At 41.7% G+C, this 25,956-nt stretch overlaps 1 protein-coding gene and 1 long non-coding RNA gene across 3 annotated transcripts; both read right to left on the bottom strand.

Annotated features, from left to right (window-relative positions):
- Window positions 1-2,046: 2,046 nt before the first annotated feature.
- Window positions 2,047-5,338, bottom strand: LOC120044317. The gene is made up of 2 exons (XR_005476543.1): window positions 3,594-5,338; window positions 2,047-3,464 (listed from the first exon to the last, which is right to left on the bottom strand). It is a non-coding gene; the product is annotated as an uncharacterized LOC120044317 (long non-coding RNA).
- A 4,009-nt stretch (window positions 5,339-9,347) lies between these two features.
- On the bottom strand, window positions 9,348-25,233 carry LOC120045182 (dolichyl-diphosphooligosaccharide--protein glycosyltransferase subunit STT3A-like). Of its 2 annotated transcripts, XM_038990146.1 has the most exons (17): window positions 25,149-25,233; window positions 23,964-24,083; window positions 23,762-23,822; window positions 23,518-23,639; window positions 23,093-23,238; window positions 22,850-22,940; window positions 22,650-22,756; window positions 16,319-16,483; window positions 15,861-16,041; window positions 15,291-15,446; window positions 15,033-15,124; window positions 11,803-11,958; window positions 11,110-11,415; window positions 10,880-10,982; window positions 10,459-10,647; window positions 10,091-10,206; window positions 9,348-9,644 (listed from the first exon to the last, which is right to left on the bottom strand). In XM_038990146.1, the coding sequence occupies exons 2-17, from the start codon at window positions 24,049-24,051 to the stop codon at window positions 9,606-9,608; spliced, it is 2,118 nt and encodes a 705-aa protein (XP_038846074.1). In that variant the 5' UTR covers window positions 24,052-24,083; window positions 25,149-25,233; the 3' UTR covers window positions 9,348-9,605. The 2 variants fall into 2 exon arrangements, with proteins under 2 accessions (XP_038846074.1, XP_038846073.1); XM_038990145.1 differs by lacking the exon at window positions 9,348-9,644 and having other exon boundaries at window positions 9,651-10,206.
- Between the last annotated feature and the right edge of the window lie 723 nt (window positions 25,234-25,956).

The raw sequence follows: 25,956 nt of genomic DNA, 5'->3' as shown, positions 1-25,956 counted from the left end.
TATAAGACATTTGAATAGGCGATGCCTTTCACAGCGACCCATTTCAGAATTTTCCCTTCCTGTTTGGAAGTTTGCCTGCCATATGAGTTCTGTTTTACTCACAGATATAATTCAAACAGTTTTAGAAACTTCAGAGTGTTTTCTATCCAATAGTAATAATAATATGCATATCATATGATCTAGGACAGAGTACGAGGCCCGTTCAATTTGGGCACCAATTCATCCAAAAGTGAAAATGTCGCCCCCTAGTTCGAAGAATTAAGAAACTGAGAATAAAAATGGGTCTCTTCTATAGAAATATGTCCTGCCTCTGCTAAATAGTAGAAAGCAGATTATTCAGTCGACGTTCCTATCGGTCCTAGACTATGGTGACGTCATCTATATCAGGGTTTCCCAAACTTGGTCCTGGAACTCCTCTTCTCACACTATATTGCATGCCCTTGTAAAAGTGGCTTCTATAACTACCCATATACAATGCTTGATTTCATGCTTTAATTTTGAGAGGGGCAATGTTTTGCTGAAGAACATGTAAGTTGTCAAATACAATTAGCATACATGCTGCATTGGATTCCATGTCCCTTTATCCACATTTCTTCAAAGACAGGATAGTAACTGTAAAATAAGTATATCCAAATTCCCACTCCAAAAGTCAGGGCCAACACGTTGAAAGCCAAAGAAGTGTCTGATGCCCGCCTTGCCCCTTCCACATCTCCTTCAGCCAATTTCTTCTTCACCTGAAATTGCAATGCAATAAAGGTGTGTTCGTCACAAATACTGAAAGCTCATACATTATGAAGGCTATTAAAAAAAAATCGATTTTATAGAGACTTACCTTTACGGACTGATTGCACGCAATTGATCCAAACAGCAAGCAGGAAAAGATCATATTCAGGATGGACCAGCAGTAGTAGTCTGGCACCGATGGCTCTTCAGTGTTGACATATTGGAAGGCTCCTCTTTGCCTTTGCGACTCAACATCATCTTGGGGTGGCATGTCAGTTACAGAGGTGTTTGACACACCTCAACAGGCTCTAAAGATGAATGCTTAATACAGCCCATCTCTTACCAATTATACTAAGTAAAACCTTCTTAATAAAAAGGTACACCTCCACCAAGGCATCCTACCCACCTGTCGACCACATTTGTGACAGAGCACAAGCCATAACTACGTAGGTAAGAATTCACTTTGTTTCAGAGAAATTATCACCAACAACCTAAGTAAACAATTGAACCCTTGCAACAAATAACCATATTCTGTATGTGCATTTTGAAAAATTCTGATTGTCAAACATAGTGGTGGAAAAAGTACCCAATTGTCATACTTGAGTAAAGATCCTTAATAGAAAATGACTTAAGCAAAAGTGAAAGTCACCCAGTAAAATACTACTTGAGTAAACGTTTTAAAGTATTTGGTTTTAAATATACTTAAGTATCAAAAGTAAATGCAATTGCTAAAATATACTTAAGTATCAAAAGTATGAATAATTTCAAATTCCTTAAATTAAGCAAAGCAGAAGTCCCAATTGTCTTTAAAAATTTTTTTTACAGATAGCCGGGGGCTCACTCCAACATCATTTGAAAATGAAGCATTTGTGTTTCGTGAGTCTGCCAGATCAGAGGCAGTAGGGATGCCCAGGGATGTTATCTTTATAAGTGAGTGAATTGGACCATTTTCTGTCCTGCTAAGCATTACCCGAGCGCCAAGTCTAGGTCCAAAAGGCTCCTTAACAGCTTATTCCCCCAGGCCATAAGACTGCTGAACAATTAATCAAATGGCCACCCGGATATTTAGTAAATATAGTTTATTTAGTAAATATTTTCTTAATTCTATTTTCTTAAAACTGCATTCTCGCTTAAGGGCTTCTAAGCAAGCATTTCACGGTAAGGTCTACTACACCTGTTGTGTTCGGCTCATATGACAAATAAAATTTGATTTGATTACAATTGTAACGAGTACTTTTGGGTGTCAGAGAAAATGTGTGAAGTAAAAGTAATAGTTGTTAGAAATATAAATAGTAAAGCACAGATACCCCAAAAAACTACGTAAGTACACCACTGGTCAAATATTTATTGGGTGGGGAATGTGTATACCACATCAAGTGTCATTATTGAAAGATCATGTCATCAAACATCTCTCCTTGAATTATACTTGCTAGTTTTCTTATTTCACTCTTTTCCATACTTTAAAAAAAAAAGATTTGTAAAGTCAAATTTTTTTCCAAAAGGCACAGCTGATTCTTCATCTGCAGGATTCAATAGTCATCATTACGATGGAATTCTAAACACAAGAAATGTGTCTAATGTCTATAAATTGTGTTTTGTGAAGAAGAGTGAAAAGTTCAGTCTAGTTTAACCAGGCTGGTGAGTGGTCAACCTGGTCTCAGAGCATTTCGTATTATATGTATGTAAATCCGAGACAATCCATTTATTATGTTATGTTTCTTATGTTATGCATGAATTTAATCACCAATTTTGTATTATATGTTACGAACAACAATATGTTATGAGTTTTAAAAATGTACAATATGTTACAAATTTTCAAAACTAACAATAGGTTATGAATTTGTAAAACATATGACATGTTACGAATTCTAGCTAGGTGGCTAATGTTAGCTAGCTGGCTAACGTTAGCTAGGTTAGGGTTTAGGGTTAAGGTTACATGTAGGAGTTACGTTAAAAGGTTAGGGTCAGGGGAACTGTAAATCTTACTGCCGTTTAACCACATGGTTGGTTGTGTTACTGCAGTCAGTCATTTTCCTTGGGGTGGAGCTGTGGTTTGACATTTAGTTCAGAGACTGCATACACAGATAGAACAATGAGTCAGATGTTTCATCAGATGTATAAATCTAAAGCAACCGGTTGGCATCCCCAAATATGTTGAGAGGAAGCCCAGTGGCAGGCAGTGGGAGAAGATGGACCAAGATGGATTTTGGCCAACATTCTGGACATTTTCTCATTGATGAAACATTTGCTCTCAATACAGTGTTCTGTTCTCAAAACTAGAATCTGTTACAAACAGAGTGGACTAAGTTTTGTAGAATAAATATTGCTCAGGTTGTAAATCACAGCTGGCCTAGTAGATTATTTGCTGCGTCTACCCATTCGGGATGCTCTGTTTCAGTTTCAATGACTCAATATTTTGAACAAAAACGGACGACTAAGGCTGGGAATGTCAATACAATTAAACTAGCAAGGGCAATGATCACAACTCAGTCATAACGTGGCGAATAGGCTAAGGTGACCAGATTTCTGAAATGAAAACCAGGGACATTTCCAGTTTGGCGGTCAATATACTATTAAAATATCCAATGTTATTATCTATGAAATAAAAAAGGGGGACAATTTCGGTTTCATGTATTATGTCTAACAGGCACACTGTGATAGAGAAAACAACTATATTACAGAAACACTACAGACAAGAAAGAACTGTCTGTTCTGAACAGCCATTCAGTGGTCCTGGTAGTCTGGGTAGAATAAGAGCAGAAGAGAACATGAGCAAAATGTAAAAAACAGACAATAGTATATGTGAAATACTTAACATAATAAATAAGACGATGATGAGATTGGTAAATACATAATATACTTATACCAACCTAATCTGTATATTTCTCAGAAGAATATATCTTCTTCAGGATTGCTCTGTCTTTGGTCAGCTTCTCCATGAACTCCTGGCAGGGGAGGTTGAATTTTGTCTTCACAATAAGCATGGCCTTGATGGTAGGAACAGTGAACATATTTCTTGCTGTTGTCCATATATCATTCATTTGGGAGAACACTCTCTTGACTGGTGCATTACTTCCAGGTAAGCACATGACAACAGACGCTAATCTACCCAGTTTAGTGTGTGGGATGTCGTTCTCTTTGAAGTGGGTAACCACCGTGCTCCATCTCTGACTAAGCGGTGTCTCCGATGTTTTCCATTCTTCAAGCGATCCCCCCGTTAAGGAACTCTTGCAGTTTTGATAAATCTCTATTTGGACATTGCACCATTTCCCTCTAGCTCTCTCAGAAGTCATCTGACCAAAACTGGTTGTCATCACGTCTTGCAGTTAATTTTGCCTCAATGTTTCTCAGAATTGCAGCTGACTCCACAGCACAGTGGCCCAGCCCTTCAAGCATCTTGATCGTGTCACTGAATACGGTCAAGTTTCCATGGACAAAGTCCAGCCAAAGTTCAGTCAGTGGATCTTCGAACATTGTTTGCAGGACAACAGGGCATTTGTCTTCAGAAAGAAAAAAGGATTTCAATGGCACATACCTTTTCAGCACTCTTTCTAGAGCAGGGAGCATGGACAGCCAGCGAACATTGCTGTGTCCTAAAATGTTATGGTACTCCTGGCCAACAAACTCACAAAAGCTCTTCAGTCTTTCTACTCTGACGGTGAAAATATCTTTGTGAGCAGGTACTCAACATCAAGGGGAATCATATCCAAAGCTGTTCTGACCGTGTTATGATGTGGGCAGGACAACCTAAGCCAATCACCTCCCTCTGCAGAGCATTTTTAACTTTGGTATGGACATTGACCCTCCCCAGCCTATTCAGTCCTCCAAAGTTGGTATTTGTGTTGTCGGCAGAGAATGCCACGACTTTGTTTTGCAGGTTACATTTTTGGATGACCACCAGGACCTCAGCTGCAATCTCCTCTGCTGTTTCTGCTTTCAAATCAACAAAATCAAGCAGTTTTGTTTCCACAGATGTGTTGCCACCATATATCTTACAATATCTGACTGCTATTGGCAGCAGCTTTACATGTCCATAATTGGACGCATCAATGGCCAGGGACACAAATTCAACCTGGTCTAGGTCCTGTGTTACCAAAGTAGTTGCCCATGGTGCTAACACGTTACTTACTGTGGCGTCACATTTTGTCCTAGCACATGTAAACTTCGGCTCATAAAGCTTTCCCTCCTGCACAGCTAAATCATATTCTTCTTGGGAAGGCTCTACCTTCTTGAAGAATGTGGTGACAGAGGGCATACCAACACAGGCAATCAGAGAGGCTTTATGTTTTTTTGTTTGTTGATGTTCTACCACTGCCGTTCTTCCCCCACTGCCAATTGAAAAAGAGGAATTACAAAGGGTGCAGTTAACCATTCTATCGCCTGGAAATTGGAAATTCTCTCATCATGTTGTCATTAAAATGGCATTTCCGTTTCTTGGAAATAGCCATTGTGTCTGCTTCTCTGTCTGCTCTTCTTCACTCTCCTTGTGTCACTCTTCTTACTCTCAACTTTTTCTTCTCCTCCAATCATCTTCCTGATCTTTCTTCCTTTCCACCTCACTCTTCCACACTCTCCTCGCTTCACTCTTTTTACTCCCTTAATTTTTCCTTCTTCTTCTCCAATCTTTAATAATAAATAGTACACTATTAGATAAAATACTTTGGTTAATAGATTCCCATTGCTTGCCTCATTTTTGTATTTTATCTCAAAAACATTGTTTGGAATAATAAATTGGCAGGCTCTGTAATCATATCTTTACCTTTCCTCCTATCTATTTCACTCTTCTTACTATCCAGTCTTCCTCCTCTCCACTCTTTAACAGAAAACATTATGCTAATGTTCTCCATGAAAATTTCAAAATATATTTTCACACTATTTATAATGCCAAACCATTAACATTGTAATTTACAAATAAATATTCTCATAATTGTGCATTCATTTAATATAATCATATTTTCAAAATAGCCTGTCCACTGCATGTTTACATGTGAACGTTTTTTTAACCTAGTTACCATGACAGTAGCTGGCTAACCTAGCTAGATAACTTAGTCGACATAGCTAATGTTAGCTAGCATAACCTATTTAAAACCTTATATAGCAGAGCATCTATCTATATAATAAGTTGTGACATAACATCATTAGCCAGTATCTCAAACGAGTGTAACTTACCTGGCTTGAAAAGACGTTTGTGGTGATGTTATGGATTCACTTGACACTTGCTATCTTCTGGCCCAGTTTTCCACAGCAGTTTTCTCTAAAACTAGCGCGAGCAAGTAGAAGAAGAGTGAATGAAGCTGATACAGCTAGCAGCCCCCTCTGCTGGACAAAACAAGCACAACGCGATTGAGACGTCAAACGGTAGACTCTGCTGCCCGGTCTTTCTTGCCACGTAAAATATAATTTCACTTTGCAGTCTGTTTTTAACGCACAGTTAAAAACGGGGACATTTCCAGGGACAGGCCACTAAAAACGGGGACGTCTGGCCACCCTAGAACAGGCTAGCGCACATGCGTCAAACACAAGGTCCGCGGGCTGAATAGGGCAAACAAGCGAGTATAAATGAGTCGGTGAATTAAACTTCAATTGCACTGCTTTCGTGTGTCCCGTTTACAGACATGCCACAGTATGGCTAGGCTACTAAAATGTTGCAGGTTGGCTTCGGTTTTTAAAATTTGACAATGAATAACCAAAAAAACTAAACCTGCACCAAAACACCATGCAAAGGAGAAACATGTAGGCATATTACAACAACATTTGAGCAGTAGCCTAAGCTGGCTACTCAAATACAATACATTTTGAGTGCGCCATACAGCAATGCTGCATTCAACGCACCGGTGATTCATGCAGTGTACATTAAAAAAAAACATGTTATTTGGAGTTGTTAAATACTTTTTGATTTGGGTCTGAAAGCATAACAGCAAAGGCTGGACGAAAAAAATCTCTTATTTTGTTTTAATATGTTAAAATGCTATATAGAGCATCCTACGTACATAAGTGGACATCTTTTTCTAATTAAATCAATGCCCAATTTTTTGGGGAAAGCAAATATGCTATGTCTGGCCCTATAATTGCTTGTGTTTTTTTTTTATATGGCCCGTGCACTGATTGAGTTTGACACCCCTAGGCTAGCTTATCTATTTATGTAGCTAGTTATGTATTTAGCCAGCTAAAAATAAGTAGCCTAACATTATGTTAGAGTTGTTAGGGTTTATGTTTATGCACTATAGCCTGCTACCATATTGTATGAAGATGAATATTGTTTTGTTACACACACACACACACACACAAACAATACAGATGTGTGTGTAGGTGTGTAAAGACTGACCAACATAGAGTGACAGGCTATACAGACTGTGGTCAATCTGGAGAGGGGAGGGGTGCATATCTCTAGGCCAACCAGGGAGGCTAGAGCACTGATCAATACCAAATAAGGGACTGTTTGAGTGTAGAATCGGGCACTTGGACAAGTCCAAGTGTCAGCAAAGGCGGGGCAAAGTTTAAACCGCACTCAGCCTCTACTATGATAGGCCAACGGACGAGTTGGAACTAAAGCTGTCATAGTATAAGAACTGCTATTTGAGTACATTCCACAGTTCTCTGTTCAACCCTGCGTGGTGATACAGCGAACCCGTATATACAGAAATTGCATTTGCCATTCATTGCTTGCGGTAATTAAACATAATTAAAGAACGTTAGCAGACCTTGCTTTTTATTTATCCTGATACCGGATTCGAATAACGCAACTCTCACAATTAGCAAGCTGCTAGAAGGATGTCATGTCATTGGAGGAGTGACCAACTTTTCCCCCTCATATCGTTTTTCGGTGGCTACAGCTAGAGATCCAGGTGTCATTTTGTTAGCTAGCAAGAAATGTGAATTGCTTTTGTAGCTATGCTGAACTTGAATGACTGTTATCCATAGTTAGCATATCTCTTAGTTGTCAATCAACTGTATTTGGCATCGGACGTGTAAGCAAGTTTCCATTCAGTTGTCAAAACATGGGTTGAAACAAGCATGCATTGGGAAGCAAACTGCAGAAGGACAAGCAGGCTACCATTTCCCATTGTTAATCAGTGCAATTTTGACAGCCAACTAGATTAAAAGTTTATCTAATGTTCCCTCATTACATTTTAGCTCATCTGGCTCTGGCTAGCATTAGTTGATCTTGTTGTTGACGTGATTCAGCAACTGAGGGAGCGATAGTCCTATTGATTAAACAGACATGAAAAGGTAGGCTGTGAAGTTCCCTAATGTAAGAGGACTCCTGTGGAATTTACAGAAATCCATTCGTGTATTTTGTGTTTTTTGGCGAACGTGTTCTAATGATGCTACTGCCTGATAACAAGGAGTCTAGTTCAAAGTGAATGATGGCAGACCCGTTTGGTAAATGGCTTATTTGCATATATGCTTACCGTGGTTCTGATTGGCGCACCGGTCTGCATAGACTTCAATTTCGGACAAGACAGATGTTTATTAGGTTTTATTTACTGTAGTTTCTATTAATTGTCCAAACGCATGGCCGCTTTCCCACTATATTGCTATAGAATTTTGACATGTCTTACTATACGCAATTCCAACATTCTATGGATTTATTTAAACGACCATATCTAAGTGCTCACTTGTCAGGGGTACATATGAAAAGATTTTAATAAGAGTTCATGTTGCTACAATGCAGTCAGTTCTAGTTTAAGCGTTTTTCACAATGCAGGCCTTATTGCTCAAATCCGTTTTGGAATACTGACTGTCCAAACAGAGTTACAAGTGACCAAATCAGATGTCTGTGTGTGTTCAGACAGCAGTCATTTGCTGACTTGGCTACGCTAGTTGTCATAGTAACGACGTATGTGTGTGCAATGGCATACAGTATGTTGATTGGTTGTAGTGCTCCGTGCTTACCATCACTCAGAAGTTATGTAGCAAGCTAAGGAGACAATGCCTGCCATGGACATTTCCCAGTTGCTTTGAATGTTAAAATCATAGGGTAAGAACATTTAAAGCATAAAAAGATAAGATTAACCAACTTTCAAAAATAGTCATTTTTTGGATAGCTAGCTAGTTGACTGCTGTGGCTATCTGTTAAGCTTTAACACATTCACTAATTTGTTTGTAAACAATGAACAAGCTAGTTAGCTACCACATGTCCTTGTCAAACTTTCAGAGTAGCGAGCAAGCAACAAGATGTGCCAAATAACAGTCTATACTAATTAACCATCTGTGGCTTGAAATATCAGATGTCATGTGCTTTTTGGCTGATCAGACTGCAGGAAAAAGAACAGATTAGAATTGGATATGCATTTCTTTAAAAAGTGTCACTTAAACTGCCAATGTGAACAAGGCTTTTGAACCTTGAGTAACTGCAGCTATATACAATGTAGGTGACCCATTTAGAAAAACCTTTGTGTTCCTTTTCTGTGAAATGTGACCACAGTTACCACTGCATATATAGTACTTTTCCCCCACAGTTCAAATCATACCGTCGTCTTGGTATTCAGTAAGCAAAATCATTAAAACTATGTGTTGAAAAGGTTGCCAAATCTTGACTCCTATAAAGCTCTTGGGAAAAACGAATCTGCCAAAGATTGCATTGTACTGTGCAAAGCAAATTAAAAAAAAGACAGACAACATAACATTTATGCCTCTTTAATTGAGCAAATTGCAAAAATTCAAAGCTCGTTCTTTTGGCCACTGATTGCAGAAATCACTCCTTGATATTTGATTGGACATTATGAAACACCACCTCCTATTCCCAGACGAGAGACTCCACATTGGTAAGTACAAAAAAAAATAATCTACAAACAAAATGAAAAAGTTAGACCACAGGGGAAGGCTTTTCAGTGCTGTGTGCTAAAAGAGGTGCATGAACGATGACGGGTTGGAGGGCTTTACGTCCGTGAGAGCCCTCGGTTATCCAGATCTTTCACCTCAAGGGGGTAAACACAGGACAGTGTTAATAATGTGTTGTTTAAAATAAGTGTCTACATCAGGGGGTATTCAACTCTTACCCTAAGAGGTCCGTAGCCTGCTGGTTTTCTGTTCTACCTCATAATTAATTACACCCACCTGGTGTTCCAGGTCTAAATCAGTCCCTGATTAGGGGAGGAACAATTTAAAAAATGCAGTGTGACTGGCTTCGAGGTCCAGAGTGGAGTTTGAGGGGTTTACATGTAATGGCAGGTAGCCTAGTAGTTAGAGTGTTGGGCCAGTAACAGAAACGTCGCTGGCTCAAATACCTGAGCCGATAAGGTGAAAACACATTCGACTAGAGACATTTCATATAAATAACCCCCTGAAATGGCCTGATACTCTATGGACGGGACTGAATAAATATAGAGGAGAGTAAGACAGTAGTCACAGAAAGAAAGTTTACCTTGTATATCCTGACCAGCCAGTGCTCTGTAGTGTAGGCCTCCTCCAGCACATCCAGCTCAAAGTCCTTGTTGCCAATCTCAGCGTTTCGTACTCGGTCATAGCCAGGGGGGCGCTCTGGAACAAGGGTTAGAAAATCAGGACTAGGGCCAAGATGAAGAGGAATATAATATTTTCACACACAGTCCTCTGTGGAGACATGTTATGAGGTATAATACCACTCTGATACTTCAGGAAATCATTGAAAAATCAGGAGAAACAGGATATTAGTTTGAAGGGATAGAGGATGATGTCAGACAAGCATACCTGATACTAGATAGTTTCAGAGCAGACCTGCCATATGGATTATAATCATGCAGGGTTACTCACTGGCCTCTGTGTAGACCTGCCCGAAGCGGTAGTAGCACATCTTGTACATGAGGCAGTTGAGCAGGACGGGGGAGCCCTCGCGGTCCACACGGAACTCTCCAGTGGGGGTGTAGTAGTCGTGCTCCTTGATGTGCTTCCCTGTGTCTGTGCTACCACCTATACGCACCATCCACAGGAACTTGTTAATGTCTGCACAGAGGACAGAGGAAGTGTTAGCAGACCTAAAGCATGAGTGACATTCAAGTTTATTTATGGACATGCAAAAAGTGCTCCATCTAATGTATGTATTAGGCATTGACAACTAATGATCATGAGTTAAATAATGTAATCTGAAATATGTTAAAATGCTGTAATAATTCAACAAAGTGATTATCCATAGGGTGATGGGCATTGATAGTTTCCACTGGCTTTGTAAACATACCGTCTGAGGAGTACCCCGTTAGTCCACCAAAGATCACCAGGACGTAGCTGACATCCAGCTCCCGCATGATCTCATAGGCCTTCTCCTCAGTGGACGCCATGGCCTACCGGTCAACAGAAACAGTTTAATTGAAGTTCAGCAGTCACAGGTACCAAGCAGCCATTAACAGATGATAGGATTTTCCCACTTATCAGTCCCATGTTAAGTCATCAATACAAAAAACACTTCACCTGGCCCACTCTGGAGATGTGTGTGTTGTTCCACGTGTTGTTGTCCACTAGAATTGTTCGATTGGCCATAGCCGTTATCTGATAGCCGTAATCCCACCATGACATCACTTTAGCATCGACTGGGGTGTTGTGGCGGAGCCAGTAGTAGGCCTCTCTGAAGTCGTCAAAGATGATGCGGCTGCCGTCTCCACCACGGGCTGACAGGACAATAGAGGGGGAGGAGTAGGCCTCGCTGGTCACCCAGGTGGAGTGAAAAGTGTAGGTGATGAGGAAGAAGGTCATGACCAGAATCATCCCACTGGCCACCTGGAGGACAAAATGGTACAGGATATCAGTGGAACAAATACTAGAAAGACTTTCAGATCTATACAAGTGTCTAGGGTTTAACGGTTGTTACTGGACTGGGCCTAGAGATCCCTTATCAGCCCTTATCAAAAGTTGGAATGTCATCCAGTGGCAATGGATACATTCTCAGCGCTGCATTTCAGTAATATAAACAAACATTCACACACACTGCTGCTACTCTGTTTATTATCAATGCATAGTACCTTTACCACTACCTACATGTACATATTACCTCAGCTACCCCATACCCCTGCACATTGACTTGGTACCGGTAACCCTTGTAGATAGCATGGTTGTTATATTCGGCGCATGTGACAAATACAATTTGAAGTATCCTTCCTCTCTTACCTCGTTCTTGAAGGGGTAGGTGGCGTCCTGCTGCTTCTTGCTCTTCTTGTCTGGCCGGCTGATATCCAGGTTCTTTATGTAAGTTGTGAGGACCTGGGACACACCAATGCCTGACAGGATGCACATGACTGGGGCCAGGACCAGCATCAGACGCACCTGAGGAGAGAAGCAGCTGGATCAGTTAAACACACCTGCTCCGTAGTCTCTTTCTGGGAGCTCATCTGCTTGCACAACAGGCAATAATAGGGGAAGCCTAATCTCGCATTGCAATTGATAGCTATAGGCTACATTGAGGTTTTTTGAGAGTTGAAAATAAAGGGAGGGCCAGAAAAGTAATGTTTGGGAAAATATTTGTCGAAGTGGTAAAATAGGATGATAGCATGTTATGTGTGATTGTGAGGCGCTATACAAATTTGAGAGTCACAAGACGGGGACTTCAAATAAGCCTATGGCACATCAAGGGAACTGTAGCCTATTGTTCAGATGGGTTAATTGGAAACTGATATCTGGACACTGACTATAGGTCTATAACCTCTCACATAGCCTTAATATAACTCCTGCAGAAGCAAGCATTTCTTACAGTAAAATGATACACCAAATGTAGGCTAAATTTTGACCCTGGAACAGGAGTTGGGAAAGAGGATTTATTTCAGCATCTTGAGATAATTCAAATGCACAGTTAGCACCACTACAGATGGTATCCATCTTTATTAGTATCATAAAAGCACAAAATATATATCCAAGCTGAAATTAAAATCTTATCAAAAACATGTTAGGTAATTCTCACAGCTTTCTATTTCCTTACAACCGGTCAAACTGATGTCATTTGGAAACTTTTCACAGAAAATCTTTTCATATTTTTTTTGTTATTGCATTTTATACTAAACCCCTAAATGGCTTTGCTCCATGAAAGAAGCAGAGCTGAAAGAGAACTTTACCCATGTCAACTAGATGGAGGCATTCATTCTACTGATTTATGACATTCTGGTGAGCAAGGGTTTATTCAGTCTTCTCGGCCAACATATAATGACAGAAGAGAAGCTGCATGTATCTAATTATAGACAAGCTGACTAGCAAATAGCCAAACCAAAATGTTGGAAATTTTAAATCCGGCAAAAATTGTTTAAAAAAGAATGCTTCACCAAAATAGAAGTCAGTTCTATTTGTGACGCTGAATGTGGTGCAAGTCCTGCCTCTCCCATCTCCTCATTGGTTTATAGAAGCAGATAACCACATGCCATCCCCTCATTGGTTATACCCACATGGGTGATTGAAAGATGAACTGAGTTCGGTCGGTCGTCGTGGTAACTATGAAAGTTAGATGCCAATTTCCATATAAAGTCCAAAGAAGAAAAAGCCTGGGAGGAGGAGAGATGACTAGAAACGATTCGGTTGACCGTTTTGTGTGGATTACTTGTCAGAGTAGAGAACCTTAAGCATTTCAGTTAAAATGACAATTCAACATTTATATCCCAGGACAAATTAGCTAGCAACTGCAAGCTAGCTAGCTAAATTGCCATAAATGTTTAATGCTTTTCGACCTGTCCCCAAATTAATATAATTGGTTCAGAGTTTGTTTTGATATTTCAACCTGCATGTCGTGATCGCGTTTGGTGTGGGGGGACAAAATCAATTTGCGGCCGGTTTGGGTACGGTGTAAGCATTTGTGATCCGTAAGTCCTTCAGATCAGAGGCAGTATGACCAGGGATGTTCTCTTGACAAGTGCGTGAATTGGACAATTTTCCTGTCCTGCTAAGCATTGGAAATATAACTTTTTCATGTCAAGGAAAATGTATGGAATAAAAATTACATTATTTTCTTTAGGTATGTAGTGAAGTAAAAGTAGTCAAATATAATTAGTAAAGTACAAATAAAAAACGGACTTAAGTATTTTTACACCACTGGGTACCAGTCTTTTTTTAACCTAATCCACTCCCTGTACTCCATGTGATGTGCCAAAGAAATCACCACCTGCTGGAGAAGACAGATTTTGGGCCCAGTTCCCACTCTAGCGTCGCCTCTTCCTCTGGTGTGACACAAATTTCAGTTAATAACTATAGCTCCCGCCTTGGGCCAATCGGTGTAATTTTGTAAATCCGGATCTCTATGGCAAGACAATTCATTCACCCAAGTTTCATCAAAATCAGGCCAGTGCTGTCTGAGATATCGCGTGTGCCTAACGAAAGGACTGAGATCGATCCACAGTCCCCTCCCCGATGTAATCGTGGGGAACAACTGAAAATATTTTGCTTACAGAGCAGATGAGGGCCAGCACACAGAAACCACTATGCAAAAGGTGTTATAAAGCAGCGCAAGGGATGTTTAGTTGCAAAATGACAAACGATTCTAAACATGACATTTTGCATTGTAATGTTATTCTACTAGCAACTAAATTCTAATTATTTTTGAGTGGCAATGACATAAACATACAGTATATTCAGCATGACATTCATGTAATCGTATTATAATTCTCACAACCCAAAAGTAATGTGAAATGCACTCATTTAGCTATGACAGCAATATATTTAAATTAAACAACTTTGTTTGTCTGGGCTTGCTAGCAGTAGCCACTAGCCAGCCAGCAGCCCTGGGCGGAGCATTGCACCCTGGGAGTTGAAATGCACTCGGAATGGTAGTATGCTGTATAAAATCCATTGTGTGTAAACTTAAAATGAGTTTCAAAGTGCGTTGTTTTGGAACTAAACTATTCAATTAATACATACAATTATTTATTTGTAATGAATCATAGGTTAAATTAATGTAATTTGATCCAATATTAATGGCCATTGTAAAATTATTTTATATGCGCCGAGTCTCAGTTTTGCATAAGGACATTTTAAGATATTCTTCTGTTATTTAATTTAAAATTAATTTTTGAAAGAAATTTAATATAAAATAGAATATCTGTTATTTCAGTAGTTCTAACCATTATCAACATATTGTTCAATGTTTAAAAAAATAAAGGACAGTCGGTTATTCAGTGACTTTAGCCAATACGCTTTATTTTTCTTGGTGTGGTATCATTTCGACATCGAGTATAATTTTGGTTGAGTATTTTGCAACTAAACCTGGTATCAGTATTGAATTCTGGTATCATGGCAACCCTAGAGCTCTGACAGTTAGGTACCATGTGCAAGTACTACTCACAACAGCAGAAATATTGGAATATTTTAAATGTATGGTATCAAATATTCCTCTCATTCTAGAGCTAATCTGCTAGCTGACTTACCATGACAGCTGAGAAGTACATGCTGGTGACTCCATACATGATGATGAAGATCCTTGCATCAGACAGGTTATTGAAGCAGTAATACAGACCCACTGTCAGGAGGAAGCAACGCAGGTTCATTAAAGCAGCACAATGTTTTTCTTCACAAGTGATTTTTGTACCTTTGTCCCAAAGGTATTCTGATCGATCCATTCATCTAAAAATCATTTCACCAGCAAGATTCTGACATTCGAGACTGATTGAGAATAATCTATGTACCTGGGAACATGAAGACGAGCAGCTGCAGATCAAAGTAGTAGGAGGACCAGGTGGTGGGCTGGTGCTCAGACACAGAGGCGATGATGGGGATGTTGTTCTTGGCGTAAGATGGGTCTAGCAGTGAGTAGAAACGACCCGTCCAGGGGGAGATCTTCCCTGAGAAATGCAACAATCACAACACAGTCAAGTGAAATAAAAAGGCACTACCAAATCACTTACTGTAGTCCTGATACTTAATGGGTATACTGTTTTGCATTTTCTTAATCTTAACCATGTCAGTATGTTCCTAAAAAAGGCATTTTAAATCTGGAGAATCTCAAATTTATAGAGGAATTGTGTTGATAGAGAAATGTAATTACAGGTTCAACAACAACAAACAAGCTTTGAACGACCATACAGGCCTGTAAATAGAAGCCTACGGTACATTACTGAGTAGAGTAGAGGCATTGCCCAGGCCTGTCTGAGTGGCAGACCTGAATTCAAATACAGCAGTATTGGTTTTCATTCAAATATTTTAACTGGACTTGAATGAGCGTATTTTACTGAGTGGATCCTTGGCGAGCCTCTTACCGGTTAGCATGAGCACAGTGCCCACAGAGAGCAGTACGAAGCCCACCAGGGAGATGACGCTCTTGAAGAGGACCTCAAACTGCTGGGTGTTTAGCTTGCTGCGCAGGTAGTCCACAAAGGCATGAATCTGACATAGGCCAAACACCCCGAATGCTGCCATGTGCTCAGACGACTGCACTGGCTTCAATTGGTGATGAGAGGGAGACAAGGAGTTGATTGAACTGTGTGTGTTTTCCCAAAATCTCTCCACCAGCAAAAATGACTGATCATACAATATATAATGGCTTAATCATTGTAAATAATCATATTGGGCCATCATATTCATGGACCCATGTTGTCTTCACAAGATAACATGCAATGGACATGCAGTCTAACAACAGACTGCTCCAGTTGGAGCAACGTCTGGGCAGCTGCTGTGTCTATGCGAAGGAGGGGAGAGAATACGTTGTTTTTTTTACCTGGAAGCCGACAAAAGAGATCTGCATGGAGAGGATGGTTCCCAGGCAGTAGACGGTGCAGTAGGCCACGTAGATACGGTGGGAGAAGCGGCCGGTGAGCATGAGGACCAGCACGTGGAGGGGGATGAGGTTGATCAGGAACACATAGCCACCCCAGGAGGACACCTAGAGACAAAGACATAAGGGGTGTGTTCAGTTGGTTTAACATTTTTCCTCATATTAAATCAAATTTTATTAGTCACTTGCGCCGAATACAACAAGTGTTGTATTACAATGAAATGCTTACTTACGAGGCCCTAACCAACAATGCAGTTAAAATAAAACATACAGTTAAGAATAAGAAATAAAAGTAACAAGTACCGTAATTCAAGAGCAGCAGTAAAATAACACATTTTTATTTTAGCTTTATTTAACCAGGTAGGCTAGTTGAGAACAAGTTCTCATTTGCAACTGCGACCTGGCCAAGATAAAGCATAGCAGTGTGAACAGACAACAACACAGAGTTACACATGGAGTAAACAATAAACAAGTCAATAACATAGTAGGGGAAAAAAAGAAAAAAAAGAGAATCTATATACAATGTGTGCAAAAGGCATGAGGAGGTAGGCAATACATAGGCCATAGGAGCGAATAATTACAATTTAGGAGATTAACACTGGAGTGATAAATCATCAGATGATCATGTGCAAGTAGAGATACTGGTGTGCAAAAGAGCAGAAAAGTAAATAAATAAAAACAGTATGGGGATGAGGTAGGTAAATTGGGTGGGCTATATACCGATGGACTATGTACAGCTGCAGCGATCGGTTAGCTGTTCAGATAGCAGATGTTTAAAGTTGTTGAGGGAGATAAAAGTCTCCAACTTCAGAGATTTTTGCAATTCGTTCCAGTCGCAGGCAGCAGAGAACTGGAAGGCGGCCAAATGAGGTTTTGGCTTTAAGGATGATCAGTGAGATACACCTGCTGGAGCGCGTGCTACGGGTGGGTGTTGCCATCGTGACCAGTGAACTGAGATAAGGCGGCGCTTTACCTAGCATAGCCTTGTAGATGACCTGGAGCCAGTGGGACTGACGACGAACATGTAGCGAGGGCCAGCCGACTAGAGCATACAGGTCGCAGTGGTGGGTGGTATAAGGTGCTTTAGTAACAAAACGGATGGCACTGTGATAAAATGCATCCAGTTTGCTGAGTAGAGTATTGGAAGCTATTTTGTAGATGACATCGCCGAAGTCGAGGATCGGTAGGATAGTCAGTTTTACTAGGGTAAGTTTGGCGGCGTGAGTGAAGGAGGCTTTGTTGCGAAATAGAAAGCCGACTCTAGATTTGATTTTGGATTGGAGATGTTTGATATGAGTCTGGAAGGAGAGTTTGCAGTCTAGCCAGACACCTAGGTACTTATAGATGTCCACATATTCTAGGTCGGAACCATCCAGGGTGGTGATGCTAGTCGGGCGTGCGGGTGCAGGCAGCGACCGGTTGAAAAGCATGCATTTGGTTTTACTAGCGTTTAAGAGCAGTTGGAGGCCACGGAAGGAGTGTTGTATGGCATTGAAGCTCGTTTGGAGGTTAGATAGCACAGTGTCCAAGGAAGGGCCAGAAGTATACAGAATGGTGTCGTCTGCGTAGAGGTGGATCAGGGAATCGCCCGCAGCAAGAGCAACATCATTGATATATACAGAGAAAAGAGTCGGCCCGAGAATTGAACCCTGTGGTACCCCCATAGAGACTGCCAGAGGACCGGACAACATGCCCTCCGATTTGACACACTGAACTCTGTCTGCGAAGTAGTTGGTGAACCAGGCAAGGCAGTCATTAGAAAAACCGAGGCTACTGAGTCTGCCGATAAGAATATGGTGATTGAGAGTCGAAAGCCTTGGCCAGGTCGATGAAGACGGCTGCACAGTACTGTCTTTTATCGATGGCGGTTATGATATCGTTTAGTACCTTGAGCGTGGCTGAGGTGCACCCGTGACCGGCTCGGAAACCGGATTGCACAGCGGAGAAGGTACGGTGGGATTCGAGATGGTCAGTGATCTGTTTGTTGACTTGGCTTTCGAAGACTTTAGATAGGCAGGGCAGGATGGATATAGGTCTGTAACAGTTTGGGTCCAGGGTGTCTCCCCCTTTGAAGAGGGGGATGACCGCGGCAGCTTTCCAATCCTTGGGGATCTCAGATGATACGAAGGAGAGGTTGAACAGGCTGGTAATAGGGGGTGCGACAATGGCGGCGGACAGTTTCAGAAATAGAGGGTCCAGATTGTCAAGCCGAGCTGATTTTTTTTTTCTTTCAGAACATCTGCTATCTGGATTTGGGTAAAGGAGAAGCTGGGGAGGCTTGGGCGAGTAGCAGCGGGGGGAGCGGAGCTGTTGGCCAAGGTTGGAGTAGCCAGGAGGAAGGCATGGCCAGCCGTTGAGAAATGCTTGTTGAAGTCTTCGATTATCACGGATTTATCAGTGGTGACTGTGTTACCTAGCCTCAGTGCAGTGGGCAGCTGGGAGGAGGTGCTCTTGTTCTCCATGGACTTTAGTGTCCCAGAACTTTTTGGAGTTAGAGCTACAGGATGCAAATTTCTGCTTGAAAAAGCTGGCCTTTGCTTCCTGACTGACTGCGTGTATTGGTTCCTGACTTCCCTGAACAGTTGCATATCGCGGGGACTATTCGATGCGATTGCAGTTCGTCACAGGATGTTTTTGTGCTGGTCGAGGGCAGTCAGGTCTGGAGTGAACCAAGGGCTATATCTGTTCTTAGTTCTGCATTTTTTGAACGGAGCATGCTTGTCTAAGATAGTGAGGAAGTTACTTTTAAAGAATGACCAGGCATCCTCAACTGACGGGATGAGGTCAATATCCTTCCAGGATACCCGGGCCAGGTCGATTAGAAAGGCCTGCTCGCAGAAGTGTTTTAGGGAGCGTTTGACAGTGATGAGGGGTGGTCGTTTGACCGCGGACCCGTAGCGGATACAGGCAATGAGGCAGTGATCGCTGAGATCCTGATTGAAGACAGCAGAGGTGTATTTGGAGGGCAAGTTGGTCAGGATAATGTCTATTAGGGTGCCCATGTTTACGGATTTAGGGTTGTACCTGGTGGGTTCCTTGATGATTTGTGTGAGATTGAGGGCATCTAGCTTAGATTGTAGGACTGCCGGGGTGTTAAGCATATCCCAGTTTAGGTCACCTAACAGAACAAACTCTGAAGCTAGATGGGGGGCGATCAATTCACAGATGGTCTCCAGGGCACAGCTGGGAGCTGAGGGGGGGGTCGGTAGCAGGCGGCAACAGTGAGAGACTTATTTCTGGAGAGATTAATTTTTAAAATTAGAAGTTCGAACTGTTTGGGCATAGACCTGGAAAGTATGACAGAACTTTGCAGGCTAACTCCTCCCCCTTTGGCAGTTCTATCTTGACGGAAAGTGTTATAGTTGGGTATGGAAATCTCCGAATTTTTGGTGGCCTTCCTAAGCCAGGATTCAGACACGGCAAGGACATTTTCCTCTGACACCGCCTGGTATAGAAGTCCTGGATGGCAGGAAGCTTGGCCCCAGTGATGTACCGGGCCGTTCACACTACCCTCTGTAGTGCCTTGCGGTCGGAGGCCGAGCAGTTGCCATACCAGGCAGTGATGCAACCAGTCAGGATGCTCTCGATGGTGCAGCTGTAGGATCTGAGGACCCATGCCAAATTTTTTCAGTCTCCTGAGGGGGAATAGGTTTTGTCGTGCCCTCTTCACGACTGTCTTGGTATGCTTGGACCATGTTAGTTTGTTGGTGATGTGGGTGCCAAGGAACTTGAAGCTCTCAACCTGCTCCACTGCAGCCCCATCGATGAGAATAGGGGAGTGCTCGGTCCTCTTTTCCTGTAGTCCACAATCATCTCCTTGGTCTTGATCACATTGAAGGAGAGGTTGTTGTCCTCGCGCCACACGGTCAGGTCTCTGTCCTCCCTATAGGCTGTATTGTCATTGATCAGGCCTACCACTGTTGTGTCATCGGCAAACTTAATGATGGTGTTGGAGTCGTGCCTGGCCGTGCAGTCATAAGTGAACAGGGAGTACAGGAGGGGACTGAGCACGCACCCCTGAGGGTCCCCTGTGTTGAGGATCAGCGTGGCGGATGTGTTATCTACCCTTACCACCTGGGGGCGCGTCTGGAAGTCCAGGATCCAGTTGCAGAGGGAGGTGTTTAGTCTCATAGTTTCATGTTTCCACAAACTTTAATGGAACTTTTTTACTTTTTGTCTGGAGCGCGTTTTATGCCTTTGGATTACTCAACTAAACGCGCGAACAAAACGGAGGTATTTGGACATAAAGAGTGACTTTATTGAACAAAACAAACATTTATTGTGTAACATGGAGTCCTGGGAGTGCCACCAGATGAAGATCAAATGTTAGTGATTAATTTAATCGCTATTTCTGACATTTGTGAGTCCTCTCCTTGGCTGGAAAATGTCTGTATGGTTTTCATTGGCTAGGCGCTGTCCTAACATAATCGCATGGTGTGCTGCAAATCCCAGAGAGGTTAAAAGGTCTTACATTGGCTGCGGAGAGCGTGATCACAGTCTTCCAGAACAGCTGGTGCTCTCATGCATGTTTCAGTGTTATTTGCCTCAAAGCGAGCATAGAAGTAGTTTAGCTCATCTGGTAGGCTCGTGTCACTGGGCAGCTCTCGGCTGTGCTTCCCTTTGTAGTCTAATGGTTTGCAAGCCCTGCCACATCTGACGAGTGTCAGAGCCGGTGTAGTACGAGTCAATCTTAGTCCTGTATTGACGCTTTGTCGGGGGGGAAGAGTGGGATTTCTTATAAGCTTCCGGGTTAGAGTCCCGCTCCTTGAAAGCGGCAGCTCTAGCCTTTAGCTCAGTGCGGATGTTGCTTGTAATCCATGGCTTCTGGTATGTACGTACAGTCACTGTGGGGACGACGTCATCGATGCACTTATTGATGTCATCGATGCACTTATTGATGACACCAATGACTGATGTGGTGTACTCCTCAATGCCATCAGAAGAACCCCGGAACATATTTCAGTCTGTGTTAGTAAAACAGTCCTGCAGCTTAGCATCTGCTTCATCTGACCACTTTTTTTTATTTATCTAGTCACTGGTGCTTCCTGCTTTAGTTTTTGCTTGTAAGCAGGAATCAGGAGGATAGAATTATGGCCAGGTTTGCCAAATGGAGGGCGAGGGAGAGCTTTGTATGCATCTCTGTGGGTGGAGTAAAGGTGGTCCAGAGTCCCCCCCCCCCCCCCCCCCTCTCTGGTTACACATTTAACATGCTGATAGAAATTTGGTAAAACAGATTTAAGTTTCCCTGCATTAAAGTCCCCGGCTACTAGGAGTGCCACCTCTGAGTGAGCGTTTTCCTGTTTGCTTATGGTGGAATACAGTTCATTCAATGCTGTCTTAGTGCCAGCCTCTGACTGGGGTGGTATGTAAACAGCTATGAAAAATACAGAAACTCTCTAGGTAGGTAGTGTGGTCTACAGTTTATCATGAGATACTCTACCTCAGGCGAGCAATAACTCGAGACTTCCTTAGATATCGTGCACCAGCTGTTATTTACAAAAATACATAGTCCACCGCCCCTTTTCTTAACAGACGCTGCTGTTCTATCCTGCCGGTGCAGCGTATAACCAGCCAGCTGTATGTTGATAGTGTCATCATTCAGCCACGACTCCGTGAAGCATAAGATATTACAGTTTTGAATGTCCTGTTGGTAGTTTAATCTTCCACGTAGGTCATCTATTTTAATGTCCAAAGATTGCATGTTTGCTAGCAGAATGGAAGGAAGTGGGGGTTTATTCAATCGCCTACGAATTCTCAGAAGGCAGCCTGACCTCCGGTCCATTTTTCTCCACCTCTTCATGCAAATCACGGGGATCTGGGCCTGTTCCCGAGAAAGCAGTATATCGTTCGCGTCGGGCTCGTCAGACTTGTTAAAAGAAAAAAAGGATTCTGCTAGTCCGTGGTGAGTAATCGCAGTCCTGATATTCAGAAGTTATTTTTGGTCATAAGAGACTGTAGCGGCAACATTATGTACAAAATAAGTTAAAAAATAAGTTACAAACAACGCAAATAAACAAACAAAAAACCCACAATCGGTTTGGGGCACGTAAAACGTCTGCTATCTTCTCCGGCGCCATCCTATTATAACGATGCACACCGCTTTATATTTTTTCTTCATCTTGAACGCAGTGAAAGAAAGCCTCTTTCAGATGAGCACCATGAGAGGAGTGTCACAACCTTTAGCACAGACTAAGTTACTGTACCTTTCAGTTTGTAAGTTCTCTCGATTGTTAAAGTTCCTCATCATTTCTTTATTTAGAGGCGTTTGTCTCACCATGTAGAAGTAGGCCAGGGCACACATGGCGGACCAGTATATGGAGCCTGTATTGACTGCCTTGATCCACATGTAGTACGTCAGCAGCATGCAAAAGATGGCAATACCTGGACAGAAAAACAATAAATTATATTAAAGACCACAACATGGGCCAAGTCCTTTAAACTGGCATGTTCATGGGGATGAGGCAATTTCTGTACCTTCATTGTCATAGGAGCCTGCGACAGAACGGGAAATGTAGCCAGGTACCACTGCTATCATGGCAGCAGCCAAGAGCCCAGCACCTGCATCCTACAAGAAATAGACTGTAGATATGAAAGCCATGGAAACAAGCACATTTCAGAGCTCTTGAGCATTTTCAGGTTGTAGACTACCTCCCCGCTTCCCTCCATTTCTTTATGTTTTCTACCCCCTGAACAGGACCCAGGTGTGCTGCAACCTACCTTGAGCTCCTTGGTGAAGTGGTAGGTGACGATTGCAGTGAAGGAGGAGAAGAGGGGAGCCAGAAAGACACAAACGTTACGGATGTCGATGGTGATGTGGAAGAAGTTCAGGACGTGGTACAGAGCAGCAGAGGTGATCATCAGGCCTGGGGGAACAGGGCAGAACAGAAAGAGTTAACGAAGGGCAAGTATTTTAGCTACTAGCCGTGTCAGCTTGCTGTTGCCAAAAAATGTGTGGTTTAGGCCAAAACAAAATCACAGAAAGGATATATATAAGATGGGAAAAAAATGGTGACAGAAGGACTTTATTACCCAAAGCCACCTTAACAGGACTTTTTTTAGCTGAACATTTTAATGTCTAGATAATCACCCTATAATGTAAAGTACTGTACAGTATTGTGTTGAACAGGTCATCCCATTCCTACCTGGGTAAATAGTGCCACCGATGATTCTCCCCAGAGGGTACCATGCCCGGTCATCAAACCAGTTATGAAAGTTGTAGAACCCCTCTTCTACCAAGAAGCGGGTTGTTCTGTAGTTAAAGTATCTAAGGATGAAGCAGAAAAGCATTCAAGGTCATGCTCCATTTCTGGTTTTAAACAACATTGAGAAAAACATTTGTAAACTACCATGAATCTGAGTATTAAGGAACCAAGGCAGTGGACTTACGGATCAAACTCATGGATGACACTCTCGAACCTTAACACAGAGAAAAGCCTGGTGGAAAAGGCTAACAAGAAGGGGGAGAAAGAACAAGTCTAAACCATCTCTACATGTTGCATCATCAGTCCGCGACAATGGCCCTAATAATAATAGTATGGAATATAAGTGTAGAGTAACAGAAAGGGATGTAAAGTGTATGTGTTCTTACAGAGGATTGCAGCCATAGACAGGATGAGCAGCTTCAGCAACGTGTCCTGTTTTTCATAGGACAGCCGCAGGAAGCCTAACTTCGTCATCTTCACACGGGGAGTGATAACTTGGCTTATCCCTATTGGAAAGACAATCTACATTAGCAGTGAAGGTGTGAGGCAGCAAGCTCCATTCCAAACTTCCACACTTGCTCTGATTATTGCACAAGCAATGCAGCACAAAAAGTACACTCCCAACCAGTCAGTTTTTACTAGCTTGGTCAGTAGATTGGCCATGAGGCAAATCTATTCCATAAATTATTTATTTAGTAATTCAGGGTTTAAAAACATGGAGCGTCAGTCTACAAACTAAACCCCAATTCTATTGGAAAACTCACTTGAGCAATGTTAAACACAAAACCGCGATCTATTAACAACTTGTCTTACACCAACATTATTTGCCTGATGAAATCACTGACTGGGTTTAAAAGACATGCTTCAGTCTGTTCCAACTAGGTATGTAAGCATTAGTCCAAGCATTGCAACTAAAATTAACGTTTATATTGGACAATTCAGGTAGGTTCCTCCATGTTTGAGACGTTTTGCAACAGAATCAGTGTAATGAATAGCCCCTGATAAGGACATGCGCACTTCTAGTTTGATGTGGCGAAGAATCAAACCAGGAAATGGATGCAACTCCGTCTAGACTGCAAACATTCCTTGTTATTCATACAGTTCTTTCCAACACATCATTGGTTCTTTCTCTGCCTTGACCAACCAAATTATTAAGACATTCGTGTTGTATGTACAAATGACCAAGAAATAGCAACATAAGTGACAAATCTGGCAGCCAGCCTTTGTTAAATAGGTAAAGTTAACTAGCTAGTTAATGTAGCTTAATGTGTTAGAAAATAGTCTGCATGTATGTAATGACCTAGCTAAACGCAATAGGCAGTTATCTGATGGGTTTTCCGTTCCTGTAAATAGACAGTGCAGATTCCATTAAACTCAAGGAGGACTGAGCCTTCTTTTTACATGCTAACTTGCTAGCTAACTTTAGCTGTATGAATGAACAGAAGATCTGCTTTCATTTATTCTCAAAGTTACACCTCGTGATTAACTTCAGAATAGTCATACAAACAGAGTCATAGAGCAGTTCAATTATATTTCTCGTTGAGGTTGCAGCTATTTTGAGCGGCACTTACCACTCCGTTGCTGTTACACATATACTCACAACCTTGTGTTCCCGCCCAACCACACTATGCAACGTGTTTATTGGCCTTGCACCTGCCCTCAGTAAACTCTCATTTCTGATTCGTTCATCAGCTATCATTCAAACAGGCCGCGCAGTCGCTGTTCGTTCCAGTGACGTGTCCTTACTGCTGAGAATAAAATAAGAACACATGTCATGTGTAGTGATTTTTATTTCTTGTTTCTGTTTATTTTATGTTTCTTTAGAGAAAATATACATGTAGTGATGTCCTGTTTTTTTTGTTATTGTAATACATATTTTTATTAAAACATTTTAAAAAAGAGCTTGATAAAAATAAAGTTTGGAAGTATGAACAGCGAAGCTGTTATCTCTAACTTATCACCCACATTGGGACGTATAAAACACCAGAATATTTTTGGTGAATTCTCTTACAAATGTTGGGATTTTTTAATTAAATATCCAGGTGGGAAAGTTAAAGTAAATTTCCTGCAATTCTACACATTTTGTAATGACATGTTAATATGATATCTGAGTGAGATTGACTAACAAAATCAATAGGGAACCCCTGGAGGTCAGTGCCTTTTGGCATGTGCCCTGTGTGCTCGGTCGGTATTTGGCCATGATTACTACAAGTTTAGATGGCTGGCTAGACAAACTACCAATCTAAAAATTGTTAGCTGACATGTCTGAGTGACTGACATGAGAAAAACTGCTAATGCCCAACCAAATTTCTATATTGCAACTGGTGTATTCTACTATTTTTACTCTCAATAGTAAGTTGAGACCACAACGGAGTTCCT

The sequence above is a fragment of the Salvelinus namaycush genome, chromosome 3 (genome assembly GCF_016432855.1).
Source record: "Salvelinus namaycush isolate Seneca chromosome 3, SaNama_1.0, whole genome shotgun sequence".
Taxonomy (NCBI): domain Eukaryota; kingdom Metazoa; phylum Chordata; class Actinopteri; order Salmoniformes; family Salmonidae; genus Salvelinus; species Salvelinus namaycush.
This window is presented reverse-complemented; position numbering and strand designations above follow the sequence as displayed.